The following is a 25,832-nucleotide window of genomic DNA, read 5'->3' as shown; positions in this document are numbered from 1 at the left end:
TTTCAATTAAACTATCTATTTTATTTATTTGCAGGATTAAACGACGGTAGAGGAGGGAAGGAAATGACGGAAGTAGTGTGTGGGGACACATACAGTCCACATAGTCCTGATTCAGACTGTAATAGTAATCCTACCGGCGAGCTAGCAAACACACAAGATCATTTTGTATCAAGTTGTGTTAGTACAACGTCCCAAGATGCAGAATTTGTACAAGATAATTCCGATTATCAATGGTTTATAGATTATGGGTATGTATATATTCTCCCTATTTTTTTCCTTTTCAATATAATTTTACCGTTGCCGAATTTTTTTGGCAACTTTATTAATTTCCTTAAAAAATAGCATAGAGAATATAAAGTTATTAATTAAGGCATATTCTGATCTAGAAATTTGAAGAAATCGATTTTTTTATAAGTTTTTAAATCGAAGGTTAGGCTCTTAAGAATATGTCCTTAAACGGATTTTTCAAAATTCGAATTATTTTCAAATTATTATTTTAAGTTCAAACTGACCGCTCTATACTGCGAGCTTCTGCTGCTTCAACAAAAGGCAAAACAGCTCGGTTAGCAGAAATAACTTTGCAAGATGAAGTAGAAGAAGGACCAAAAATCGAGATCTGGAATCGCCGATTAATCCAAGAGGAATATTATTATCCGAGTTGCTCTGTCGGAATTGTATCTCAAACTTAAAACGTGTTTTTCTTGACATTACATTTTTCGAGGTGGTTGACATGATATCTCAATATTTAGTCAAACGATTCCTTTGAAATTTGATGGATATCTTCTTTATCTTATTATTTAATTGGAAAAGTTCAGAAAAAGCAATCAAAACAAAGATTTCTTGGATCGACAAGTTGTCTATAAAACAACTATATTATGCTTTCTGTTCATGTGCTTTAATGGGCTGCAACTAACAGTACGGAATACTAATTGAACAAGTACAATTTTCACATGATCGATTTTTTTTTGGTGAAAAACAAGGTTGTATTATGTCATTTTATCAATGTGTTACTAATTTAATCAATTTTTATGCAATAGAAATCAACCAAGGTTATTTTTTTAAATGTAGATCGGTCATTTTTAGATCGTAAGCCCATAATGAAATGAAATTTTCCATGATTTTAGAGAAATCAAATTTTTCAATTTGTGTGTTTTTCGAAAAAAAAATTTTTGTCTGTCGTATATGTTAAAAAAAGTAATTGAAATCAGGATATGTAAGAGATAATGGCTAGTAGTTTGACACTATCGAAAAGGATGAAAAATGGTTTTTTCTTGAAGTCGAGTTGCAAACTTCGTGAAAAAGACTACCGTATTATAGCTCTCCCTTTCTTTGACCTCACTTATTGTCCCTTTTACTCAAAATTTTATAAATTTTTTACTTTTTGGCGCGGAACCCTGATCTTTTTGAAAATAAAAGTTACCCCATGATACTCTCTGTAAGTAAAATAATTTTAAGCTGTCGTATCGAATTATTGTAAGTAGCTGTTAAGTATTATGAAGCACAAAAAAAAATGGTCAGCACTATTTGTCCCATGAGAACATACTATCGGGATAAAAAGTATGATATGAATTAATCCAGCTTATAAACTATGTGTGTTCCAAATTACATCAAAATCCGTACAGTAGTTTTTGCGTAAATTAGTAACAAACTTTCGCATTTATAATATTAGTAGTATACTATATATGGCAGATAAACCACAATAATAAAACGTCAAATTTCTTTATTACTAAACTTTTTATCAAACTTCAAAAGGTAGACAAAAAGAATCATGGAAATTTCGCTTCATTATAAGCTCACGATCTATTTTAATTACTACCTTAAATAACAAAGAGGCGTTTTATTACTTCTTTTAAAAAAATTGTTTCAAAGAGTTTAGTATATCTTAATTCAATTCATAAATTTTTCCTCTTCCTTACCGTGTTCTCATCGGCCCACGCACGTAAAGTTAACATGTTTGCATATATGTAATAATTATTGCAATAATAAAACATAATATTATCACGTGAACTTCCACGAATTAAATTCAACACCTAAATTTGTATTACATTTAATTAAATCAATTTTATCTGTGAACAAAAATAATTGTTAATTAATATGACTGTCATTAAACATTTCAAAAACGCATTAAGTTATCTTTTATAGAGCTCAAATTAAAATTATTATTTTCAAAATAATAAGTAATGTATCATGTTCAAAAATCAGACAATTAAACTCAAATCGCTCGCTTAGTACTTTGCTCATTGAAATTACTGAGTAGGGCACAGTTTAAACCTCTGAAACAACAACGTTTCTTGTTCTCTTGTGTGTCAGGTCACTGAACTTTTCCAAAGATTATTCCAGCGTGCTCAACATGATTTTGATATTTAAACAAATTAAATTCCCGTTTTTCTTTGCGCTTTCACGGTTTCATTATGTATCTACAAGACTAATTATTATCCAGAGGTCTTAGGCCAAATCTTAATGGAGAAAATTTTTTTTTTTTATTGTCATAAGATTTTTTGTTACTGATCGCGCACAGTTTTTAAGCACCTATTTTTAAAAGCTATAATTTAAGCCTCGGGCGAGGAATTTCCTGCGAGTCATGTAAGCAGAGAAAATAAATGGCGAAAAACTACTAACTAACTTTTCGCTATTCAAAAAAGGGTGCCCCCCTTCTTATTTTTTTTTAGTCCTCGTTCATGAACTTGGTGTCCTTTTATACAAATTTGTCTCCCCTTTTTTTTTTAATCTTCGTAAATGCACTTCGGGCCCCATTGTGGTGCTCTATTTAAAAAGACCAGTGGGCAACTGCTCCTTTGTCCACTTGTTAAATCCGCTACTGTTTGAATTTTAGGAAATTATGCAATATCTCATTTACCTTCAGAGTTTATTAAATCCTTCAAGATCTTGTTAGTCTCTTTTTTGACTATGTCTACAGAGTCAATAACATTAATTTCTGACAACTTCCTAACCAATCCTATCCTAAGACGTTGCTTGTATTTAAATGATCAAAGTTAATCCTTAATCAAAATTTCCGATCCTCTAAAAAATACTTTTCACAACAGGCCATCTATGAGAAGTAATACTAATAATGTCCCTCGTTTTATCTTTTAATGGCACGAGAATTCACCTCCTTTATTTTTCTTCTTTATTCTTATTCATGTACATAGAAAATTCAAGAGATTTTGAGAAAATGCACAAGTAGAATCGCATCCTTTCACCTCAAATGGTAAGGCCAATCTTAGATAGATGAAGGAACGCACTTGTGAAGAACCTTTATAAGAAAATTTGTTGCGGCTATTGCAGGACACCTGCTAGGCAATAGACACCCTGAAGAACTATATATCAACTTCTTTGTCACTGCCTAGCTCTTATCATGAAGAGATAGACTTACTTCAGCCAGCCTTTCATTAAGACCTCTCTGATCTTAGAAGTCCGTTAGTGTCAATGCACTCCTGCTGTTCTTAAACAACTCCAAATAGTTTATGGAGTATTGGTTGGGAATGGGCCAAACCTTTTTCGGAAGCACAACGGACCCTTTGGTCTAAGTGTGTCTCACTCTAAGACAGCCACTCTAACATAACCTAACCTACCTCGAATGATTCGAATTTCTCCTGTCACGATACTCATTTTTGCATAGTTACTACATCTTCAAGATATTCATATGATATGTCAACACGGTATTTATTCAACTGAGAATGAAACTTCAGCATTTTTAAGACGACTAAGACTGTTGTAATTAGAACATACATTCCTACATGAAAAATTATATACTCTCATTACAACATCAACAACAAAAATCCCATCTGTTATCTACATTCTACATAATAAAAACCATATAATATTTCTGTAAACTAAATTAAATGAGTCACATTACGAACGTAACATAACATATAAAATAATTCTATTTAATAATGTGTGATGTCATAAATACGATAAATAAGTACACTAATTTCAATTCCAAAATAATTTATTTTAGCCTATCACTCTATTTATATCAATAAAACTATTTTATGGATAATTGATAATTTATTTTGTATGTGTATTGATTAAATTTAATTGTGCATCGATCAATTGATTAACAAATAAAGAAATAACATTGATATATTTTTTTATTTTTCAGTTATCGAGATAGTAGCAGTAATCTACAACATGTTAGTGTGTTATCATCATTGTGTACATCGTATACGGGTGATGATTTGGGATTCTATGATGCTATGTCGAAAAATTTAGATGCAAATTTAGCTGAAGCCGATATGGAAAGTTTTCGTACTGAAGACATCCATTCATTATTAACCACCTTACCAACAATGTGTACGGATATGCAGATTGTACAAGAGGTAATGGAAAAATTTTTTTTTAATGATTTTCTCTAGTGAGAAAAAATTGCTCAAAAGAATTCATGAAACACCGCACCCATTTTGAACTGATAAATTGATAAAGTTCAAAATATTCTACTTAATAAAACACTGATTCACACTGATAGACAACACACAGCCCAAATCGGTTGATCTGCAATCAAAAAACTTTGCACATGAGCTCCTCATATAAAGTAGGCGAGTACTAAGAACGCACCTGAAAATTTATATGAGAATATAAACATTGCGAAATTTGTGGATAGCAATATTTCTTAGAACTTTATTACCAAACTTTTTCTAGAAAAAGCTTCAAAAATGACTGTTTGATAATGATGAAATTCTCAGATGTTGCGCTGATGGAAAAACCTATCGCACGCACAGTTAGCTTTATGTAAAATTTCATCTGAATTAGCTATGAAATACTAGACAAAAGCCAAACATTAATAGTCCAGGGAGTCTAGGCATGACCCAATAATTAAGCCCTACAGCATGCTATTCAAAAGCAAAACTTTTGGTCTTGTTGAAGAAAAAATTCGAAGAAAGTGAGCGCATTTTTGCATTTTTCCAACTTTTAAGAAAAAAACAAAAAAAAAAAAACAAAAGAATCTACAAAAAATAAGTAACTTGGATACGATTTTGTTGGTTATTCCCCGAGGAATTCGCGAAAATTCATCGAAAATCACCCTTTTTGGTTTCGCTGTGAACGGTTCAATCTTTATTATAATCATTTGTAATTAACACAAAATGTTTAAAAAATTGTAAATTACGTTTTTTTTATAGCGATTTTTTTGAAAAAAGGTATTCTTTTAAATCAGCTATTTCTCTAAAGAAACGGTCTAGAAAAAATGTTTTTTACCACTTTATAACGTCAAATAAAAATATTAAATTGATCTCAATGATTTCGAAAATGCCAATAATTGTACAAATTTTAATTGTATGGTACTTTTACAAATATGAAGAAAAATGTTGTTTCAAAATCATTCCTGATTTTGTAAAACAATCCTTTACGAATAATTTAAGAACCGAATCATCATTACCGCTAACTACATTCAGTATCATACTTCAAAAAAAATATTCCGAAAAAGAAATTTGAAAAATAATCTATATTACTAGTCAGAGATGTCATACAAAAGTTCGCTCGTTCCTCTTCTTGCCTCGGATTCTCCATTCCATTGTGGAGAAACTAGTGGAAAAACCATGTAACAATAAATATTTAGATGGGGTGCGTTAACGTATGATATATTGTAAGATATACAAACATATTTGACGAAGTTACGTAGACGGTGAAAATGATCATTAATTAATTAATTAATCGGAGTGAGAGCTACGCTGTAAGCGAGTACCAGGTGTTAAAGTGGGCCCAAAGCAGGGTATCGAGTAATAGAACTCAAAACCATTCCCAGAGGATTTATTCGCTGATCTAATTCCTTGTCAAGGAACCCCAATATGCATCAGTATAGATCAACCTTAATATCACCAGTGTCTGAAACAGTTAGTGTAAAACACCACAAATCTTGGCAAATAACAATTTATTTAACAATATCAAATATATAGCATTTACATTTTTTTAACAAGAACTTAATTACCAAAAATGTAATCAATTACACAAACAGCCTAATGGTAGATAAGAATTTATTTAACAATATCAAAAATATAGCATTTACAATTTTTCAAACAAGACTTAAATTACCAAAAAAAAATGTAATGAATTACTCAAACAACCTAAAGGTAGATAACTATTTAATTAACAATATCAAAAACATAGTATTTGACAATTTTTAGCAAGAACTTAAATTACCAAAAATGCAATAAAGTACATATTCATACATATACATATACATACCGAAATAAATTTTATCACAAAATCAGACTTGAATAATAGTGAAACGTTCGACACGTTTTACACCAACTTAAATAAGAATAACGACGTTATAATGAACAACAATATTAAACTAATTTACGGAAACTATCAAGAAAAACTTAACAAGTGCGTTCGACATGACGCGTTACGTCTACTATAGATTAATCGCAACCTTCACTAAAATTAAACCTAGTAATCTACTAAAACATGTATATATGTATCGACTTAAATTTTACCAACGAAAACAGAGCGTACCATAATGAAACTTTAATACGTTTTTACCTATACTTAAAATGAAAACGCCATAATAAACCGCGCTACTAACACGAGTTTACAAAACAATCTTAACCATATATTAATTTTAAAACTTACTTAAAACGGTATATACCGACCAAAATTTATCAACAAAATCTAGAATGTGTAGACATGAAACGATTAAAACGTTTGTAGTTGCAAAAACCGCGACATAAGCATACAAAACATCTTCAGAAGGCACGTGTTAGATTTTTCTTGAAAACGTTTTATATAACTATTATAAATAGCCTAAGCGCCTTTCACGCCGTGAATATAAAAAAAAAACCATAACGCAACATCCTTGGACCAATTGATACGTATGTATCGATTTAAAATTATTAAAATTTACCTCGACATAGCGTGGATTGATTGATAAAAATGCAAGCAAAACAAAATCAAAAGTTAACAGTACCTTCGAGACATCGTGTATATTCGTAATTATCGTACTTTTTACTTCTTTTTAATTTTTTTAAAAACCACTAAACCACATTGTGATCTGGTAAGCCATGTTGGTTATCCTCATCGAATGTCAGTGTTCTGTCTTCCATCACGGTCCACCACATAAGAGGAAGCCGTATTTAATTTTTATAACCATCTAACGAATTTTCTCCCCACTACATTTATTATTAAAAAAAAACAAAAACCCTAACATTTTTGACGTTTAACAGACCAATAGATAAAATGAAGGCTAGTGCTAACCGCAAGAAGGTTGAATATGAAGACAACTTCACACTAATGAATGGTTACATCGTAACATCCCAAGCGGCCTAAGGAAAAAAAATTTTTGGGAGAACAAAAATTTTTTTTTTTGTATACATATATGTATACTTCTCTTTACGCATATGCTATTGCTTGCATTGTGAATCAAAATACGAAAATTTATATATAAACTTATTAGGTAAAGAAAATTAACTGATAATGTCTCTGAAGGAGCTTACTTAGTAAAATAACTTAATTAGTTAGCTACCACTTCCGTAGGGCTTGATATATTGGATGTGCGACTTCTTAACATTTTCCGAGCCGATTTCTTGAAGTTCCACAGAAACTGGTGTTGTGAATCTAACGATTTTATAAGGACCACTGTATTTATCCATGAATTTCTTATCCCGTTCAGTTGTAGATATTAAGGCATGATTCTTCAACATAACTAATTGGTTTATTTTAAACTTGGATGCGTAATCGAGAGTTGGCTTAGATTTTTTAACAAAATACTCTTTAAGGTTTTTCCTTACAAAACTTAAGTCTGGCTTTTCGTCACATAAATCAATATTGAGTGCGAGATCCATTGAAGTGTTCAATTCTCTGCCAAAAAACACAACCGCCGGCGTACATTTAATCGTTTGATGAAACGATCTATTGTAATTATATACGACATATGGAAGCATATTACTCCACATCTTATGTTGTAAACCATACTGCTTCATAATGGCTGTTAAATTCGTTTTAATATTTTGGTTATTACGTTCACTCATATTGCTTTTTGGGTTATATCCAGATGTAAAAATTGCTTTCACACCATGAGCCATTAAAAAATCTGCGAGCTTCTGTGCTCTAAAAGCCGATCCGTTGTCCGATGTAAGTAATTTAGGAAAACCATATTGTAAGAAAATCTCTCTTAAGACAGCGGTAGTAACATCCGCAGTTGATCTTCGTGTAGCTTTCGCTACGACATACTTGGAAAATCCATCAACAACCACTAAAATAAAACGGGAAGAATCAGTAGATGTAATTAGGGGACCAATATAGTCTATATATAAATGAGACCACACTTCGTTTGGAGGTATTAAGGCCAGATTTGGAGCACTATTTAAGTTCGACGATTTCGAAGACGCACATACCCTACACTCACTCACAAAAGTTTTTACAGTTTTAAACAATTCTGGGGACCAAAATCTTTTAGCGATGTCCCGGTAGGTTTTTAACGTACCATGGTGCATAGTAGAGTGAAAATATTCCAGAACAAAACTCAACATGGTATTCGGTAACACGATCCTTTTGTTACGATTTTTTCCGACGAAACGACAAAGTAAACCATCACGAATAAAGAAGTTTTTAACATTTTTGCCTGACTTTATGTCAGCGTAAACGGAACCACAATATTCTGAAAGCCTTTGAGCTTCACGTACAGATAAATACCCTTGCGGAGTAGAATGAACTAATGTATTTAATAAAGCCACTGGGTCAGATTCTGAAATACTTTCCTCTTTAACATTTTTATCATTAACATCAAACAAGCGTGACAGAGCGTCACTCACAACATTGTCTTTTCGACGAACGGTTTAATTCTTTATGTTTTAATAAAATCCTAACGATTTGAAATAATTCTTATCATTAACATCAAATAAATGTGACAGAGTGTCACTCACAAAATTGTCTTTTCAACGAACGGTTTAATTCCTTAAATCTTAATAAAATACTAACGATTTGAAATAAATGTTGGTCCAAGGATGAAGTATAGATGATTAATTCATCATAATATTGTAAAAATGTTACGAATTTATGTTCGACGAATGGGCCGAAACCATGTTCGGAACCCTATTTGGGCAATTATGTCCCTTTAAAGTGCAGCATTTAAAACTACACATTGCCTGAGGGGCGTTTCCGTCATCAAACGAATTCCTGTTGGGTGACGTATATGAATTTAAACTTGTAGAAGTGCCTCTCTGTGGGCCGCCCGTCGTCGATTTGGTCTCAGACGAAACTGAGATCGACGGTAATATTAGCTTTCCACCTTTGGCATCCCTTCAAATCAAACTGGGCGTCACGCAACGGATTAGAGACGGACTGACTTAAAATTAATTGGCGTATATATAAAATTTATGAGAGGTATACGAATTTAAACTTGTAGAGGTGCCTCGCTGTGGGCAGCCCGTCGTCGATTTGGTCTCAGACGAAACTGAGATCGACGGTAATATTAGCTTTCCACCCTTGGCACCCCTTCAAATCAAACTGAGCGTGGCATAACGGATTAGAGACGGACAAACTTAAAATTAATTGAGGTATATATAAAATTGATGCGACGTATATGAATTTAAATTTATAAAAGGGTGCATCCATGAGGGTTGCACGTAGCCTATTTGGCATGTAAAGCAGACGAATCTGTAGTCGATCGTAATAAAGCTTCGACCTTTGGCACACCATTCGATTCAAACTGGGTGTGACCTAACGGATTAGAAACGGACGGACTTAAACTTGGCTGCTCAGAATATTGAGACAAATCTCTGACGCGTGATTGAATTTCTTCAACCTTAACGCAGAGTTTCTCTAACTCATCATAGCTATTAGGTTGAGGGTACAGCTTTAAGAGATCAAAGGTTGAATGATTCAAATGAGAAAATATGATTTCAATAACTTCAACCGGACTAAGCTTAGGACAGAGAATCCTTGAATACCTCCGAATATCGGAAGCGAAAGTTAAAAACTTTTCGTTTACATTCTGTTTTCTACGAATATTTTTGTCCACCAATTGGTGAAGCTCAGATGATGACAACAACGCCAAAAGTCTCTGCTTAATAACGACCCACGACAAATCTTGTATGATAAATGAAGCCCATAGTTGTCTAGAGTCAGGCGACATTTTTGAGGTAAGAAACTTTATAATCATATCTTGTTTAAGAACATTTAATGTCATTAAATCTTCGACTTCCATACAGAAATCTACTATGGAAGTAGAAATAAGAATATTTAATACCGGCACGCGAGTAGATAAGTCACGAATTAACGAATTTTCAATGTTAGAAGAACAATTATGATTAATACTCATCTTAGAAACATTGCTGGTTTGTTGTGACACATTTTCTGTCAGCTGGTTTACGCAATCCACTAGAGTATCCAACTTTTGAGTAACCAATAATAATGTTGCAGCTGTGACAGATCTCCGTGTTTCTCCATCAATACTAACATTTGCTGATTCCGGCATCTCGATTCAATTTGTTTCTAACGAATTTTTTATGTACTATCCTCGATCCATGCAATTTTTTCTCATAAAAAAAAATAAACAAAGCGTTAAGTAAAATCAAAATAAACTCAAAACATACATATACATATATATAGCAAATTATTAAGGAAAATCTACACGAGAAAACGTTGCAACCACGCTCTGCTACCAAATGTAACAATAAATATTTAGATGGGGTGCGTTAACGTATGATATATTGTAAGATATACAAACATATTTGACGAAGTTACGTAGACGGTGAAAATGATCATTAATTAATTAATTAATCGGAGTGAGAGCTACGCTGTAAGCGAGTACCAGGTGTTAAAGTGGGCCCAAAGCAGGGTATCGAGTAATAGAACTCAAAACCATTCCCAGAGGATTTATTCGCTGATCTAATTCCTTGTCAAGGAACCCCAATATGCATCAGTATAGATCAACCTTAATATCACCAGTGTCTGAAACAGTTAGTGTAAAACACCACAAATCTTGGCAAATAACAATTTATTTAACAATATCAAATATATAGCATTTACATTTTTTTAACAAGAACTTAATTACCAAAAATGTAATCAATTACACAAACAGCCTAATGGTAGATAAGAATTTATTTAACAATATCAAAAATATAGCATTTACAATTTTTCAAACAAGACTTAAATTACCAAAAAAAAATGTAATGAATTACTCAAACAACCTAAAGGTAGATAACTATTTAATTAACAATATCAAAAACATAGTATTTGACAATTTTTAGCAAGAACTTAAATTACCAAAAATGCAATAAAGTACATATTCATACATATACATATACATACCGAAATAAATTTTATCACAAAATCAGACTTGAATAATAGTGAAACGTTCGACACGTTTTACACCAACTTAAATAAGAATAACGACGTTATAATGAACAACAATATTAAACTAATTTACGGAAACTATCAAGAAAAACTTAACAAGTGCGTTCGACATGACGCGTTACGTCTACTATAGATTAATCGCAACCTTCACTAAAATTAAACCTAGTAATCTACTAAAACATGTATATATGTATCGACTTAAATTTTACCAACGAAAACAGAGCGTACCATAATGAAACTTTAATACGTTTTTACCTATACTTAAAATGAAAACGCCATAATAAACCGCGCTACTAACACGAGTTTACAAAACAATCTTAACCATATATTAATTTTAAAACTTACTTAAAACGGTATATACCGACCAAAATTTATCAACAAAATCTAGAATGTGTAGACATGAAACGATTAAAACGTTTGTAGTTGCAAAAACCGCGACATAAGCATACAAAACATCTTCAGAAGGCACGTGTTAGATTTTTCTTGAAAACGTTTTATATAACTATTATAAATAGCCTAAGCGCCTTTCACGCCGTGAATATAAAAAAAAAACCATAACGCAACATCCTTGGACCAATTGATACGTATGTATCGATTTAAAATTATTAAAATTTACCTCGACATAGCGTGGATTGATTGATAAAAATGCAAGCAAAACAAAATCAAAAGTTAACAGTACCTTCGAGACATCGTGTATATTCGTAATTATCGTACTTTTTACTTCTTTTTAATTTTTTTAAAAACCACTAAACCACATTGTGATCTGGTAAGCCATGTTGGTTATCCTCATCGAATGTCAGTGTTCTGTCTTCCATCACGGTCCACCACATAAGAGGAAGCCGTATTTAATTTTTATAACCATCTAACGAATTTTCTCCCCACTACATTTATTATTAAAAAAAAACAAAAACCCTAACATTTTTGACGTTTAACAGACCAATAGATAAAATGAAGGCTAGTGCTAACCGCAAGAAGGTTGAATATGAAGACAACTTCACACTAATGAATGGTTACATCGTAACAACCATAGCTGTTAGCGAAAAATTGTCACTTTTGCATCTCACAATAACATTAATTAGGGTTATTTTTAAATTATGAAAATAATTATTCAATATAAATATATTTTCTTTTTAGAATAACCGGGAAGGGGAAATGTATGCAAGTATGTCTGGTTCATTAATGGAAAAATTTGAAATGGAATCATCTCTCAGTCAACATACAAGTTCACAGGTACAAATTCTTTTTATTTTATGGTTTTGATATGGAAATCTAGTTTAGTTTTGTATAACAAAAGTTGTGTTTAACTAACTTCTTATATATATATTTTTGATCTTTGTATCAAAATGAGTACAGATCTAAAAATTGTTTTCAATTAAAAAATGAACCCACTTATTTTGATACAAATTACTGAGAAAATCAGTCATTTTCTCAGTTGTCCATCGGAGATAATCTCCGCGGTTTTATATCTGTCCGTATTTCTTTAAAATTTAATTTTAGTAGGAGGGTCCAAATAAAATACAGGTTCCTTTTACACCTGTATAACCATTTCTCATACTGTTCATTGCACATAAAATAAATATTCATGTTTCTAAAAAAAAATTTGTGTTGTCTTTTGTTTGAAAACAAAATTAGGGTGAAGATTCAACGGGATTAATTGACACTATGTCAATATGTAAATCGGAATTATTATTTTCACCTGTGAGAGAAGTCCCCATGCCTGGTCATAACTACAGTGTGGATTCATTGGATTGTGAATTGCCGAATGAACAAGATATAATGCTCACATGCCAAGCGAATAAAAATAATTATACAATTGCATTTGAAGGTAGTGTTACTATGTATTCTGAAGCAAGCGATGATCATGATATAGGTAATCGTTTTATAAAAATATCTGTTACATAACACATTTTTATTTTGGTACACTTTTTACATTTTTGTTTTTAATATTAGAGGCGTTTATAATACAATGAATTAGCCGGAAAAAAGTGTCAAAAGTGGAAAAGTGAGGAAACAGCACCGATTTAAATGAAACTTTTTGTAACGTGTTTATAGGACCTCAAGGAACATTCAACTAACTTAATATAGTCATAAGGAGGCATACGGTCCCAGCGAGGGCATATGCAGTTTTTGACTTAAAATTGTCATCCAGTAGGTATTTTGGTCGGTGAATACAATCCGATGGCACGGGTACAATTGTACAAATTCTGTCACGGGTTCCAAAAATGGCACAAAAACGGAAAACTGAGTACTTTTTGTCCAAACTAATATCTAGGAAGTATTTTTGGTTGCTGATTACGAACCCGATTTCAGATTTACGGATTCTGTCACGTATTCCGAAAATCGTGATTTTTTTAGCCAAGATTTTCACTTTTTTAAGTGATTTTATTCAGCGAATAAAAATAACCCTTGGCAAAGTTTGAACGACAAATAGTTAGTTTATTATATTATCATACTACAATTAATACTAGTTCATGGGGTCAAGACTTCACATCACGTGATGTCATGGCCTCATCTTACACTATGTAAATGACCATAGTTGTTAGAAAAACAGTTTTAAAAAAAAAAAATATAAAAAAAAAAGTTAGTTTACCGTTTTTGTGGAAATTTGTACATGGACATGGTAGATTCCATGTAATCTGACATCGGATTCGGAATCAGCATTCAAAAATACCTCCGACAGCACAATTTAGACGATAAATATTTAATTTGGAGTTTTTGTGCCAAAAAAGTGAAATTCTTGGCAAAAAATGGCATGATTTTCGGAATATTTGATATAATTCATGTAATATGACCCCTGTTGGAGCCCTATACCCCCTTATGACTAGGCTAAGCTGGTTTAATGTTCCTTGGGGTAGTATAAACACGTTACAAAAATTTTCATTAAAATCGATGCTGTTTTCCAACTTTTCCTATGCATCCCGGCTTATTAGTTGTAAGTTAAAAGAAACGTATTGTAGTTAAAAAAAAAAAAAAAACGAATTGACAATGCATAACGATGCGTAACTAAATGTCATGGTGTTAGCTTGGTATCGAAACCGGTACTGGTGCGGATTCCTAGTAATCGTGGTCTCGATCTTCATTAATTTCAAAAATGTCACTGTTTTGAAAAATTTATTATTTTTACTAATTTAAAATTTTCACTCACACAAAATTGAATTTTGTTTAAACGTTTTTTTGTTCTGTTTTAAACCGTTTCAGATAAAACATCAGAATCAAATTCAATAGATAACACCGAAGACATAAATAATAAAAAATTACCACTTGATAATAATTCAATGATCAAATCAGATTTAGGTTTAACAACATGGAGTAAATTAAATAAAAAACGTTCATGTGAATTAAAATTACGCCGTCATCCATCTGGCAACAATAATAATCATACAACAAATGATAGTACACAATATGGCGGTAGTATTATGCATTCGACGAATCCATTGAAAAGTCAAAGTATGCCTAATTTATATAAACAAAAGAATCGTTTGCTATCATCACATTTTAATATTGAAATGAATAATAAAAATAAAAATGCAATGAACAGTTCATCGGTATGTATAATTATTACAAAAACAAAAAAATATATTTCGCTTTGTTCAAAATTATCATGATTTGACCCGTACCATTTATTTTTTTGCTATCCATAATATTTAAATGCTATGAAATTGTAGAATTTGAATCCAGATCACAGCTTTTTTATTTTGCAAAACTTTAATGTATTTGAGTGTGTGTGTGTGTTTGTATAAAATGGGCCAAGAGTTGGTTTCTTTTTGAAATTGGGGTTAACCCTGATAAAAAAGCCTGACTCAATTCCTATTCAATCCAACAGAATCCAATATGAAATTTCTAAGTCGATACCATTCATGAATTGGAACTAATTGAATCCAATATGAAATTTTCATTTCGATTTCATTCATGAATTTTAACTAATTGGAAATTTTCGATTAGTTTCTATTGCATTTAATTAGATTGAATCGAAAATTTTTCCAATTAAATCTTATTCATTCCGATTGGTCGGAAATTTCTAGTGTCCGACCGAAGCTTCGGCTTCGGCCACCTCGGCCAAAAAAACCACCTTCGGTCAAACATTCGGCTTCGGCCTGAATTCAGGCCGAAGCCGAAGCTTTGGTCGAAGGTTCTTGGCAAACGTCGGAATTGAACGAATTGTTCTAAATGTTATTATTTTGAAATAAATTTCAAGGTAATTTTCTTAATCATCTTTAAATTGACTTCTAGATCAACTTCTAAAGATCATAACCTCTAGATCAACTTTAATATTAAAGTTTTAAAATCATGTTTTTAAACCTTCGGCTTCGGCTCGGCTTCGGCCGAAGGTTGTGGCGATAGCCGATTAATCGGCTTCGGCTTCTAACTCATGAATCGGACATTTTTATCAGGGGAACGTGGAAAGTGAAACATTTCCAAGTAGACAAAAAATAAGTTTGATTTTATTCTACTAAATAACGCAACAATTAAATTAAAAATAGTTGTAGATGTAATTTATTGTAGAGAGCTTTAGTTTGTGGAAATCCAATTTCGGATTATGATCCATTTTCAAACTGTGAAGTTTGAGATTTTTTTTTTTGTGAGTTTGAAAATGGATTCCTAATCCGAAACATGTCACAAAAAGCAAATAAAGCAAAACTGAAATTATATATAGATTTATTTATTTTCATTGAAATTAAAGTCTATTAATTTCAAAAAGAAATTAACTGTTGGTATTCTTAAGGACGTATACTCAATGTCACAAAAAATGCTCGTTTTAAAACATTCTAAGTGTTACTATTATAACATAACATATGATGCGTACGCTTAGAATGTTTTAACTGTGGCACTTTTTCTGACAGTGAGTGTACATGCGTCAACTATATTAGTAGAAAAAAAAATGATGATACAAAGGTTTAAATGATTTTGAATGATTTAAGAAAGAAAAAATATACTGTTATTGAATTAATTTCGTTGAATTTTAAGTATAAAAAGTGACAAAAACCAAAATTACACATGATACTAAACGAACAATATAAATCGATATTTCCCAAAAATAATTTCAACAACTATACTTGTTGAAACTTTTAATAATTATTATCTAAAGTTCTACTAATTTAAAATTATTTTAAATTTACATATTATCTCTCTATGAACCCACATAGGAAACTGAAATGGCACATGAATGTCCTTAATGCATGTTTTTTAAATTATTTGATACGCACGCCACTTGTGATAAATAATTGAACTATTTATTTAATTTATGATATTGACTAGTATGAAATAATTACTATTCGCGATTCCAAAATACTAAGCTGGCCTCTACTGATTTAAATATGAAATGGAGAGTGGTGTAAACATTACCCTGGTGGAAAAAATATTTGAAAAAATAATAAGTCTTAACAAGTCTTAGGAAACTCTGAAAAAGTCTTAGAAACTTTAAAAAAGTATTAAGAACTCTGAATAACTCTGAATTAGACTAGTCCGAAAACGTTGAGAAATTCAAAGTTCCTAAGACTTTTTCAGAACTTCTAATTCTTTCTTCAAATATTTTTTCCACCAGGGTAACTTAGAACATATAATTAAATGGTATAAAAAGGGAATTTCTACTAATTAATTTTCGAGGTAGAGAGAGAATGGTATTTATACCAGTGATTCTCCGGTGATCAGTGGTCCACGATGATTTACAAGGGGCCCATGCGAATGAAAACAGAATTTGGGGTCTTTGAGATGTAAACAGGGATCCACGATAGTCGATCTCATACTTAAAAAAAAAAAAGTACTTAATTTTATTTTGATTTACAAAAACAAATTTTACACCTCACTACAGTTAAAAATGAATAAAAAATGAAAAGTCAATGAATTTTCAAAAATGTAACATATTAGCTAACCAGCGGAGCGGGTCCATACAAAATCGAATGGTCCACGAAACAAAAAAGTTTGGGTGCCTCTGATTTATACCATGAAGGTAGATGTTTATACTGGTTTATATCCTCTTCAACCGCCATTACAGTGCCACCTATAGTTTCTTGGAGTCGCCAATATAACCACTATAACTTAAAATAATATTATTCGCCTGTCATTTCTTCCGAGAAAAACAGAAAAAATTTTCATATGTATTAATTTCCTACCAAGGTAATTTTTTTCCTAAAATAGGAAGTATAAATTTTGTATAGCGATATGCATTATATCTTTTTATAAATCAAACTTTTTGATCTATTGGAACCCAAGTAGCTGTCTTCACAAACGTTGTTCTTTGTCAATATTTTCCAAATATGAACCTTACCTTTCATTAAACACACCCATACTGTATTTGCTGAATTATTTAACAGTTAAAGAAGTTCATGGTCAGATTTATTTCTTAAACGACCGACAAACGTCGTAAAGATCGCATACTTTTAATCATCAGACTAAAACGGTTATGAAAGAATATCGTCTGTGGTAAAATGTCTATTTTATTTTACTTTACGAACAGTAACTCTTTTGTTTTGTTTCCTCAAAATTAGTTCGGTAGAAATTACAACAAATTTTATTGTCTCGTGGCAAAGAGAAATCGATCCGTAGTAAATAAATCAAAGCGGGGTATCCGTAAACTATTTTTGATATTGCTCTGGTGTATGGATCAGTTTCTGTTTTCCAGCAGTCCTGAAGATATGCCTTCGCGAATCGCATACGAATCTCATTCATTTTAAACACTTAACTTTAATAATCCTACCCCATAATCATACCCTGTCCATAATCATACCCTGCTTTTTTGCGAATGTAGTGCTCATAAGCTTATAAAATCAAAACAATAGTTAAAAAAGAAAATTTTTAATTTCATGTCTATTTCTAACCTCTTTCAGATCGAATCATATTCCGGTATGCAACGTTTCCCATCTGGTTGCATAAAAGTATTCGATATACAACATCAAACAAATAGCGGCAGCTTATTCTCGGACATTGCCAGCTCAATGGATGGTTTTGACAGTAGTTGCAGTGATAATAATCGACAAAGTACTGGCAAAATTGTAACACCAAATTTAAATTTAGTGAAACGTTTCATCAAACAAAAGAGTATCAGTGCTGAAGGAATGACATTAGATATGGATAAATCATCGGCAAGTGAATATAATTGTCATTCGGGTACAACTAGTGCTGGATCACTTGATAATCGATTAAAGGATAAAATGTCAACGTCGGTCAATGATAACGATAATTGTGATAATCGACATTATAATCGATTAGAAAATCAGTTTAATAATTGGTTACGTATCGAATCGGATACAGAGAAAACGGATAATCAAAAAGATACAAAACGGATACGAAATTTCCCGAAATTATTTAACGTAAACAACAATAATAGCTTTGATCATTCAGATACATCATCAAATCGTGGCGATTCAGAACGATTAGAAATTAAGAAAGATGCAGAAATTGCATCATCCGCAGAAAGTGCCAGTATTTCAATGTGCAGTTCTTCGGAAGCAACTGAAACAACAAAATTCCAAAGATACTCTCCGCGTAGTAATCGATTCCGATTACCACGAATCATTCAAACTCCTCTCGATGTAATCGATCGAAGTATACAAACATCGTTGTTATCAAATATTGACGATAAAGAAAAATGTGATGATTACGTGAAAGTTATCGAGCCTTCTTTCTTGAACAAATTGAAATCGGATAATAAAGAAAAGCCTGTTTATGTTTTGTACCCAGAATATACCTTACCTAGTTTGGATTTCCTTAAAGATAATACAAATGATTTGACAAAAATATTTTTAATGCCACAAAAATTTGTGCCATGTCAATCGGACACAGTTGCACCTAGCAAAGAGAAAACAAATAAGACGCGACCATTTTCGTGTAACGATGTGGAAACACTTAAGAAGCGTGGTTTTGGTCATGTCAAAGATTGGGATTCATTAACATTCTTATTACCCACGGAATATCGACAAATTCTAGCTGAAGTTCCCGAGGTTATTGAACAAATCAACGTAAAACCAGACGAATTGTTGCGACAGAAAGAAAGACCACTATTTTGTGTCACGCCACCAATGCGACATAAAGTACGACCACAGAGCTGTGACTTAACAGGATTTATCGATCGAACAAATGTCTCGTCTAGTTCTAGCACTGCAACCCAACCATCTTCAGGGTATAGAGGATCATCGACGATGTTACTCACAGATTCTGTACAAAACGCAACTCAAGCTCCTGTTACATCATCTGGAGGAAATAACTTTAATCCATTGTTTATCTATCGTTACGATAGTGTTACAAGTTCCGAAGCAAGTGTACTTATGAATGAGAAAAAATTACCCGGGGCTCCACCACTTCCAAAACGTTCAACTTCATTACCAAACGGTGAAAATAAAATGCTTCCAAAGGGTATATTACGCAAATCAGTGGAAAATTATAAAAAGAATCGTAAATTGGAGAAGAAACTTTACGAATATAATACAGACGATTCGTATGCAGATGAAGGGGTAGATGCGGGTAACGATAGCAGTATAGAAAATAACGATTGTGCGATTGCAAGACCACCAACACCTCCCTTACCAAAAACAATTGAAACATCTTCTGTCTCGTCGGCAAGCCAAGATGAATTACAACAACTCGAAGATTTCCTTAAACAAAGTGGATTTTCGTGTAGTGATAACGATGAATGGGATGACAACGATGTGTTAAAATTACGATCATGCGTCAATAAATTCTTATCGTTAAAAATCAATCAAAACCGATATGGTCGAAAAAACGTTACGTTTTCACATCACTTAAATTTCGATGAGAATAATGATGTATTATCGAAATGTACACCAGTGCCTGCTGTTCGACATTGTCCAAATAAAGGTTTAGTCGAATTACCAATACATGAAGAGGGTGAAACTAGTTCGGAGGAACGTAGTCCGAAAAATTCTCCTGTACGAAATATTACTACGTCTAGAGCAACAAATGATTTCGTTGAAAATAAAGCAGGTAATTAAAAAATAATTATATATTTAATTAATAGTAGCTGGATGACCGAGCTTTGTTCGGTATTTTTTGAATTAAAAAGACACCAATACCAATTTGAATGTCTCGGTAATGTACGTTATTTCGTTAACTACGATATACTCCAATAGATGTCAGGAAGAGTCATATTTTGCAGTTTATCTTTTACTATTTCCTGAAAACACGGATAAAAAGACGTTTTTTTTTAAATAAAACCTAGCTAGATCGATTTTTGGACCCAAAAACCCCCTGCATACTAAATTTCATGAAAATCGTTGGAACCGTTTCCAAGATTATTTGTTAATCTACCGGATTTTGAAAATCCATCCCCCAAAAAAAAAAAGATTAATGATCTTCTTTTTTTACTTCGAACAATCTCGAACTGCTTGCGACCTTCTCTTAAATAACTTGTTTTTCTTACAGTACTGATAACCGCTGTAAAAGATGCTGTCGATCAAATAATAGATCACTTCGCCTTAGCAAAAGATCATGAAGAATTGAACAATCTTGGAAATACTATGGAAACACCAGCATGTGGAAAATTACTCTTAGCCACTTTATGTCCAGCATTATATGCTATTCTTAGTGATGGATTAAAACCAAGTATTGATACAACATTTGGTGCTATCAGTAATTCCGTTTGGCAAGTGATTGAAGGATCTTCTCATGATGGACCCTTAACGAAATCTTTAAATGAACTTGTAATGCGAATCAATACAGAAGATGTTATTACGGAAGGATTAATTAAGTTTAATGCGTTTATTTTTGGACTTTTAAAGTAAGTAAAATTTCAATTAAAATTTTTGGGAGGGGAAGAGGGGTTGCCCGATTATTTAAATAAATAAATGACTCCAAAAGTAGGCATATTTAACATATTTATGGTAAAACAATTGATGTGTTTTCATTGATTTCTCCAAAACTAGTCTATATCTGGAATAATTTTCAAAATAGCGAAAATTGAAAATTTTGTTTAATTATTTAGCTTTCAATATTTCGAAAATCAAGGCAGATATCGAAAAATTTTATTTTTCCTCTACATTCTAAAAGTTATAACAAAATTCATCATCAAAGTTGAAAATAAGGTACAAATAATTTCAACCCTAAATCTAAAATTGCCTTTAGGTGCTCGTACTACCTTAACAACCCTTACTTTCAGAGTATAATGAAATGTCCTTTTATTATAGTGTTCAGTCATTGGATGTATGGTTAAGTTATTTACGAATGCGTGAATCAATTTTAAGAAAACATTATCACTCAGATTCCTTGCTCTTAATGGCACACACTGGCGGCAGTGATATCCGACGGTTAATTGACTTATTAATTACATCACTTCAACCTCTAAATATGCTTCCATTCCAAATTGATTTAATGTTTGAGTATCGACAGTTACAAATAAGTATGAAGCGGATGGGATCATTTCAAGCTTCTAGTCCTATACATTTAAAGGTAAGTTATTCTTCTATCTCTGGTGGAAAAAATATTTGAAGAAATAATAAGTTTTAATAAGTCTTAAGAAGAGAAACTCTGAAGATGTCTTAGAAACTCTGAATTTCTCAACGTTTTTGAGCTGTCTAATTCAGACTGAATAAGTCTGGATAATTCTGAATTAGAGAGCCCAAAAACGTTGAAAAATTCAGAGTTCCTAAGGCTGGCAGAATTTTCAAGACTTATTAAGACTTATTCTTTCTTCAAATATTTTTCCACCAGGGATGATGTAAATTCGACATAAATTTCATGATATTTAACTTCCATTAGATTTCACCCACAAAATCACAAATTTCATCAAAACAATGGGCATTGTTTAAGATTGTACAGTCAATACAAAATAGTCTTACGCAATCAAATTCAAATGAAGAAATTTGTACCGAACATATTGAACAATTATTATCACCAGAAATAGCACAAACTTTAAGAGAAAAAGCTGTTAAACCAAGACCACGTTCATTTATCGATCATAATGTTGTCTCGGATGTCACAAATTCGGAGAAAAAACGTTGGTCCGATGTACATCCTGGATCAAAATTACATCAAGCATTCGATCGACTAGTCGCTGAAGATTCCGATGAAGAGTATACTGATAGTTTAGAACCTGAAATCAATAATAAAACAAATAAAAACGCAACTGGATCACCAAAGAAAGTAGCGGAACCTCCACAAGGTGCAAAATTCCGTCGTTTACAAATGAAATGGGAAATGTTATCAAATGAAATTACAAATCGACCCAGTTCACAAACTGATTCATCAAGTCGTACATCAAATATTAGTAGCAGTGGACGATCAAAATCACCGGAATCGCCAACACAAAAAGAATCAAAAACACCAGAATCACCTGCACATACGCCTTCATCCAAAAAATCAAAAATACCTCGTTTAATTCCATCACCGGTGCGTGCAAATTCAACGTTAACAAACGCATCGTTACAAAAAACAAATATACCAGTTAAGAAAATGTCTGGTATTCCGTTGCCTGGAAGTGGAGTTATAAAACGTCAGAATACGGAATCAAATATTGTTCGAACACGTCCAAAAAAAGCTGAGCAACAAACTACACCAACTAGGTAAGTAAGATTCAGGAGTGTTATAGACGAAGAGACAGAGCTGAGTTTTGCTCTTGATTCTGTAGTCTTTCTAATGTAGTTGTTATCACGTAAAGAGGGTGTGTTTTGCTCGTGATTCTGTAGTCTTTCTAATGTAGTTGTCATCACGTAAAGAGGGTGTGAGGATAACCTTCTTCGGAAATGGCGGTCAAAATATCTGATGCGAGGGTGGAAAGTACGTTGGTGAAAGTAAAAATATGCTCGTGATATGTAATATGTTCACCCTTTTTCCAACATAATTCAAGTCTCCTAAGAAGTGAAAATTAAAGTGGGCGTATAACTAGATCTTGCCTAAGGAGTGGAAAAAATTTTTTTTAAATTATATTTATTGTTTTGACATTCTATAAAACACGGTGAAGGAGATACAATTTTTGGCCAACTAATACAGTAGAACCTCGATAACTTAAACCTCGGTAACATAAAAACCTCTGTTACTTCAAAAAATACTATGTTCCCTTCCCATCAGAGCCCAAAACCTCTATAACTTAAAATACGCAACCTCTATAACTTAAATATCAGTAACTACATAGAAACATGTACATACCTCTATATTAACTAGGGTACATAGAAACATGTACATACCTCTATATTAACCTTTACCTAACATAGACCCTTGATAACTTAAAACCTCTATAACTTAAAATATTTTGTGTTTCCCTTGGACTTTAATTTATCGAGGTTCTACTGTAATAATAATGTAGAGTTGGTTTATTTTATGTTGGACCTTAAAAACAAAGGGAATCAATAATATTATATACATACGTAATATTATTTACTCTCTTTGTTTGTAAGGTCCAACATAATAAAATAAACCAAGTCTAAGTAATATTCTTTAAATTTGGAGTTTTTATTAACAGATGTCCATAAATTGTATCTCATTCACCCTGTTTTATGAAATGTCAAAACAATAAATATAATTTTTTTTTCATTTCTTAGCAAGACCTAGTCATTCGCCCAGTTCAGTTTTCACTTCATAGATGACGTAAATTATATTGGAAAAGAAGCGGAAATGTTACATATCACAAGCAGATTTTCACTTTCATCCTCACATCCTCCACCCCCGCATCAGAGATTTTGTCCGTCATTATCGAAAAAGGTTCCCCCACACCCCTTTACATAATGACAACTACATTCGAAGGACTACAGATAAATAGCAAAATTCGGCTCTGTCTTTCAGACCATTACGAGTTACCCGTATTTTATTTAAATATATGTAAAAAAATTATTTTGATAATTTCCAGATCAAGCAGAATGGATCAACATGAAACAGCAGGAAATTCATTAAGACATCCTACAAGACCCACTAGTTTGCCATATAACCAACAACTGACAAAATCCTCTAAACTAACTCCACCACGAAGAGCGGTTTCAAGTTCATTACATCGTGTGAATAAAACTCCTATCAAAGCTACTCCAAAGTAAGAATTTCGATTACTTTCCCCTCCCCAAATACCTTTGTAGTTTTTATATTGGATGTGTAGAGAATTTTTACCCTAAAAAAGCCTTCCCCTACACGTTAACTGTTATTTTTTATAGGGTTGTCAGAACGTTAACACATCGTTTACAAGCGGACAACGGACATCTCTCATTTAATGAAGGGGAGAAATTGACTGTTATGTTAGAAGTTGATGATAAATGGTTGTTATGTTGTCGTGGGACACAAAAAGGGTTAGTACCTAGATCAGCTGTTTTAATATTAGAATCTGATATGAGTAAAAGATTTTAGAACTATCTTCTTTAAAGAATACTTAAGGCCCAGTTTCACCATCTTGAATAAAGTTGGTGGAATCGGACCTGAAAATATCAGTCATTAAAATAAATATAAATAATCTAGTCATGGCAATTATATGATTTTGAAAAACATAATATTTGTGTTACTTTGATGCTGTGCAATTTCCGAGAAAAATCTGTTTTATTTTATCATATACCAAATATTATTTATTTAAAATCGAAAAATAAAGTCTTTATATGAACAGGAATTGAATATTTTGATGAAACGACTTTTAATATGTTTATAAATTAATTTTTCTGAAATGATTTTCATTTAAGTTTTTTTTCTGGAAATTAATTTTCCCTAATTGGAAAGAAAGAGTTTCGTCCCCTGATTTGAATATATTTTCTTTTTACATCACCAAGGTCGTAGACAAATCTATAATAAAATCTATATGTTAATATTTAGTATTAAGCTGCCCCATTTTATAAATCCATGTTTTGTATCACAGAGTTTTTGAAGGGAAATGCGATATCGTGATTAGGTTAGGTTAGAATAGCGGCCGAGGAGTGGGACACACTTAGACCATAGGGTTCGTATTGATACCGAAAAAGGGTTTGCCAATTCCTGGCCACTATTCCATGACTCATTTGGAGCTGTTTAAGAACAGTCGGAGTGCTTTGACGTCAACGGACTTTAGGTCGGAGAGGTCGTCAAAGAGAGGCTGGCTAGGGTAAGTCCATCTTCTCATTGCAAGAGCTGGATAGTGACACAGAAGATGGGACATTATCTCTTCCTCCTCACCACTGTGACAGCTCCTGCAATAGTCGTGATACACTGTCAAGCCCAGACGTTCAGCATGCCTGCCGCTTAGACAGTGTCCTGTAATAGTCGCAACAATTTTGCTAATAGAGGCCTTTGGAAGCGATATAATATCTTCGAAGCGTTTACGATTTTATTCAGACCATAGATGTCTTGTAATATCACAAGTACGTTCCTCTCTCCACTTAAGATTGGCCCTTTTTAAGATATCCTCTTTAAGTAGCAGCATTGTGCCATTTCTAGCAAACTCGTCGGCTTCACAATTTCCTGGAATATCTCTTTGTCCCGGTACACATACCATATTAACATTCATTTGTTCCGCTAGCTCATTTAATGTACGACAGTCCTGTGATACCTTTGAGTTGGTAAGTTGTTAAACGACTTTTTAATTTTGATAGAAATAATGTAGATTTAAAAATTGGGGCAGCCTATTATTAAATAAAATACATTCCTTCTTT

The 25,832-nt window shown here is 32.4% G+C and overlaps 1 protein-coding gene across 5 annotated transcripts in view; it reads left to right on the top strand.

The window, feature by feature from the left end:
* Positions 1 to 24,764, top strand: part of LOC123293839 — a 75,720-nt gene extending 50,956 nt beyond the window's left edge. For 3 of the 5 annotated variants that reach the window (XM_044874780.1, XM_044874778.1, XM_044874781.1), the window contains 11 exons: positions 35 to 248; positions 4,103 to 4,319; positions 12,427 to 12,522; positions 12,925 to 13,162; positions 14,491 to 14,837; positions 18,117 to 20,229; positions 20,668 to 21,022; positions 21,429 to 21,690; positions 22,000 to 22,802; positions 24,083 to 24,259; positions 24,378 to 24,764. In XM_044874780.1, coding sequence (XP_044730715.1) covers positions 35 to 248; positions 4,103 to 4,319; positions 12,427 to 12,522; positions 12,925 to 13,162; positions 14,491 to 14,837; positions 18,117 to 20,229; positions 20,668 to 21,022; positions 21,429 to 21,690; positions 22,000 to 22,802; positions 24,083 to 24,259; positions 24,378 to 24,567 — 5,012 coding nt within the window. In that variant the 3' untranslated portion in view covers positions 24,568 to 24,764. The remainder of the gene's footprint in view (positions 1 to 34; positions 249 to 4,102; positions 4,320 to 12,426; positions 12,523 to 12,924; positions 13,163 to 14,490; positions 14,838 to 18,116; positions 20,230 to 20,667; positions 21,023 to 21,428; positions 21,691 to 21,999; positions 22,803 to 24,082; positions 24,260 to 24,377) is intronic. The other 2 variants (XM_044874779.1, XM_044874782.1) reach the window with 2 other exon arrangements.
* Positions 24,765 to 25,832: the final 1,068 nt, after the last annotated feature.

This window comes from Chrysoperla carnea, chromosome 2, assembly GCF_905475395.1.
Source record: "Chrysoperla carnea chromosome 2, inChrCarn1.1, whole genome shotgun sequence".
Lineage (NCBI taxonomy): Eukaryota > Metazoa > Arthropoda > Insecta > Neuroptera > Chrysopidae > Chrysoperla > Chrysoperla carnea.
This window is presented reverse-complemented; position numbering and strand designations above follow the sequence as displayed.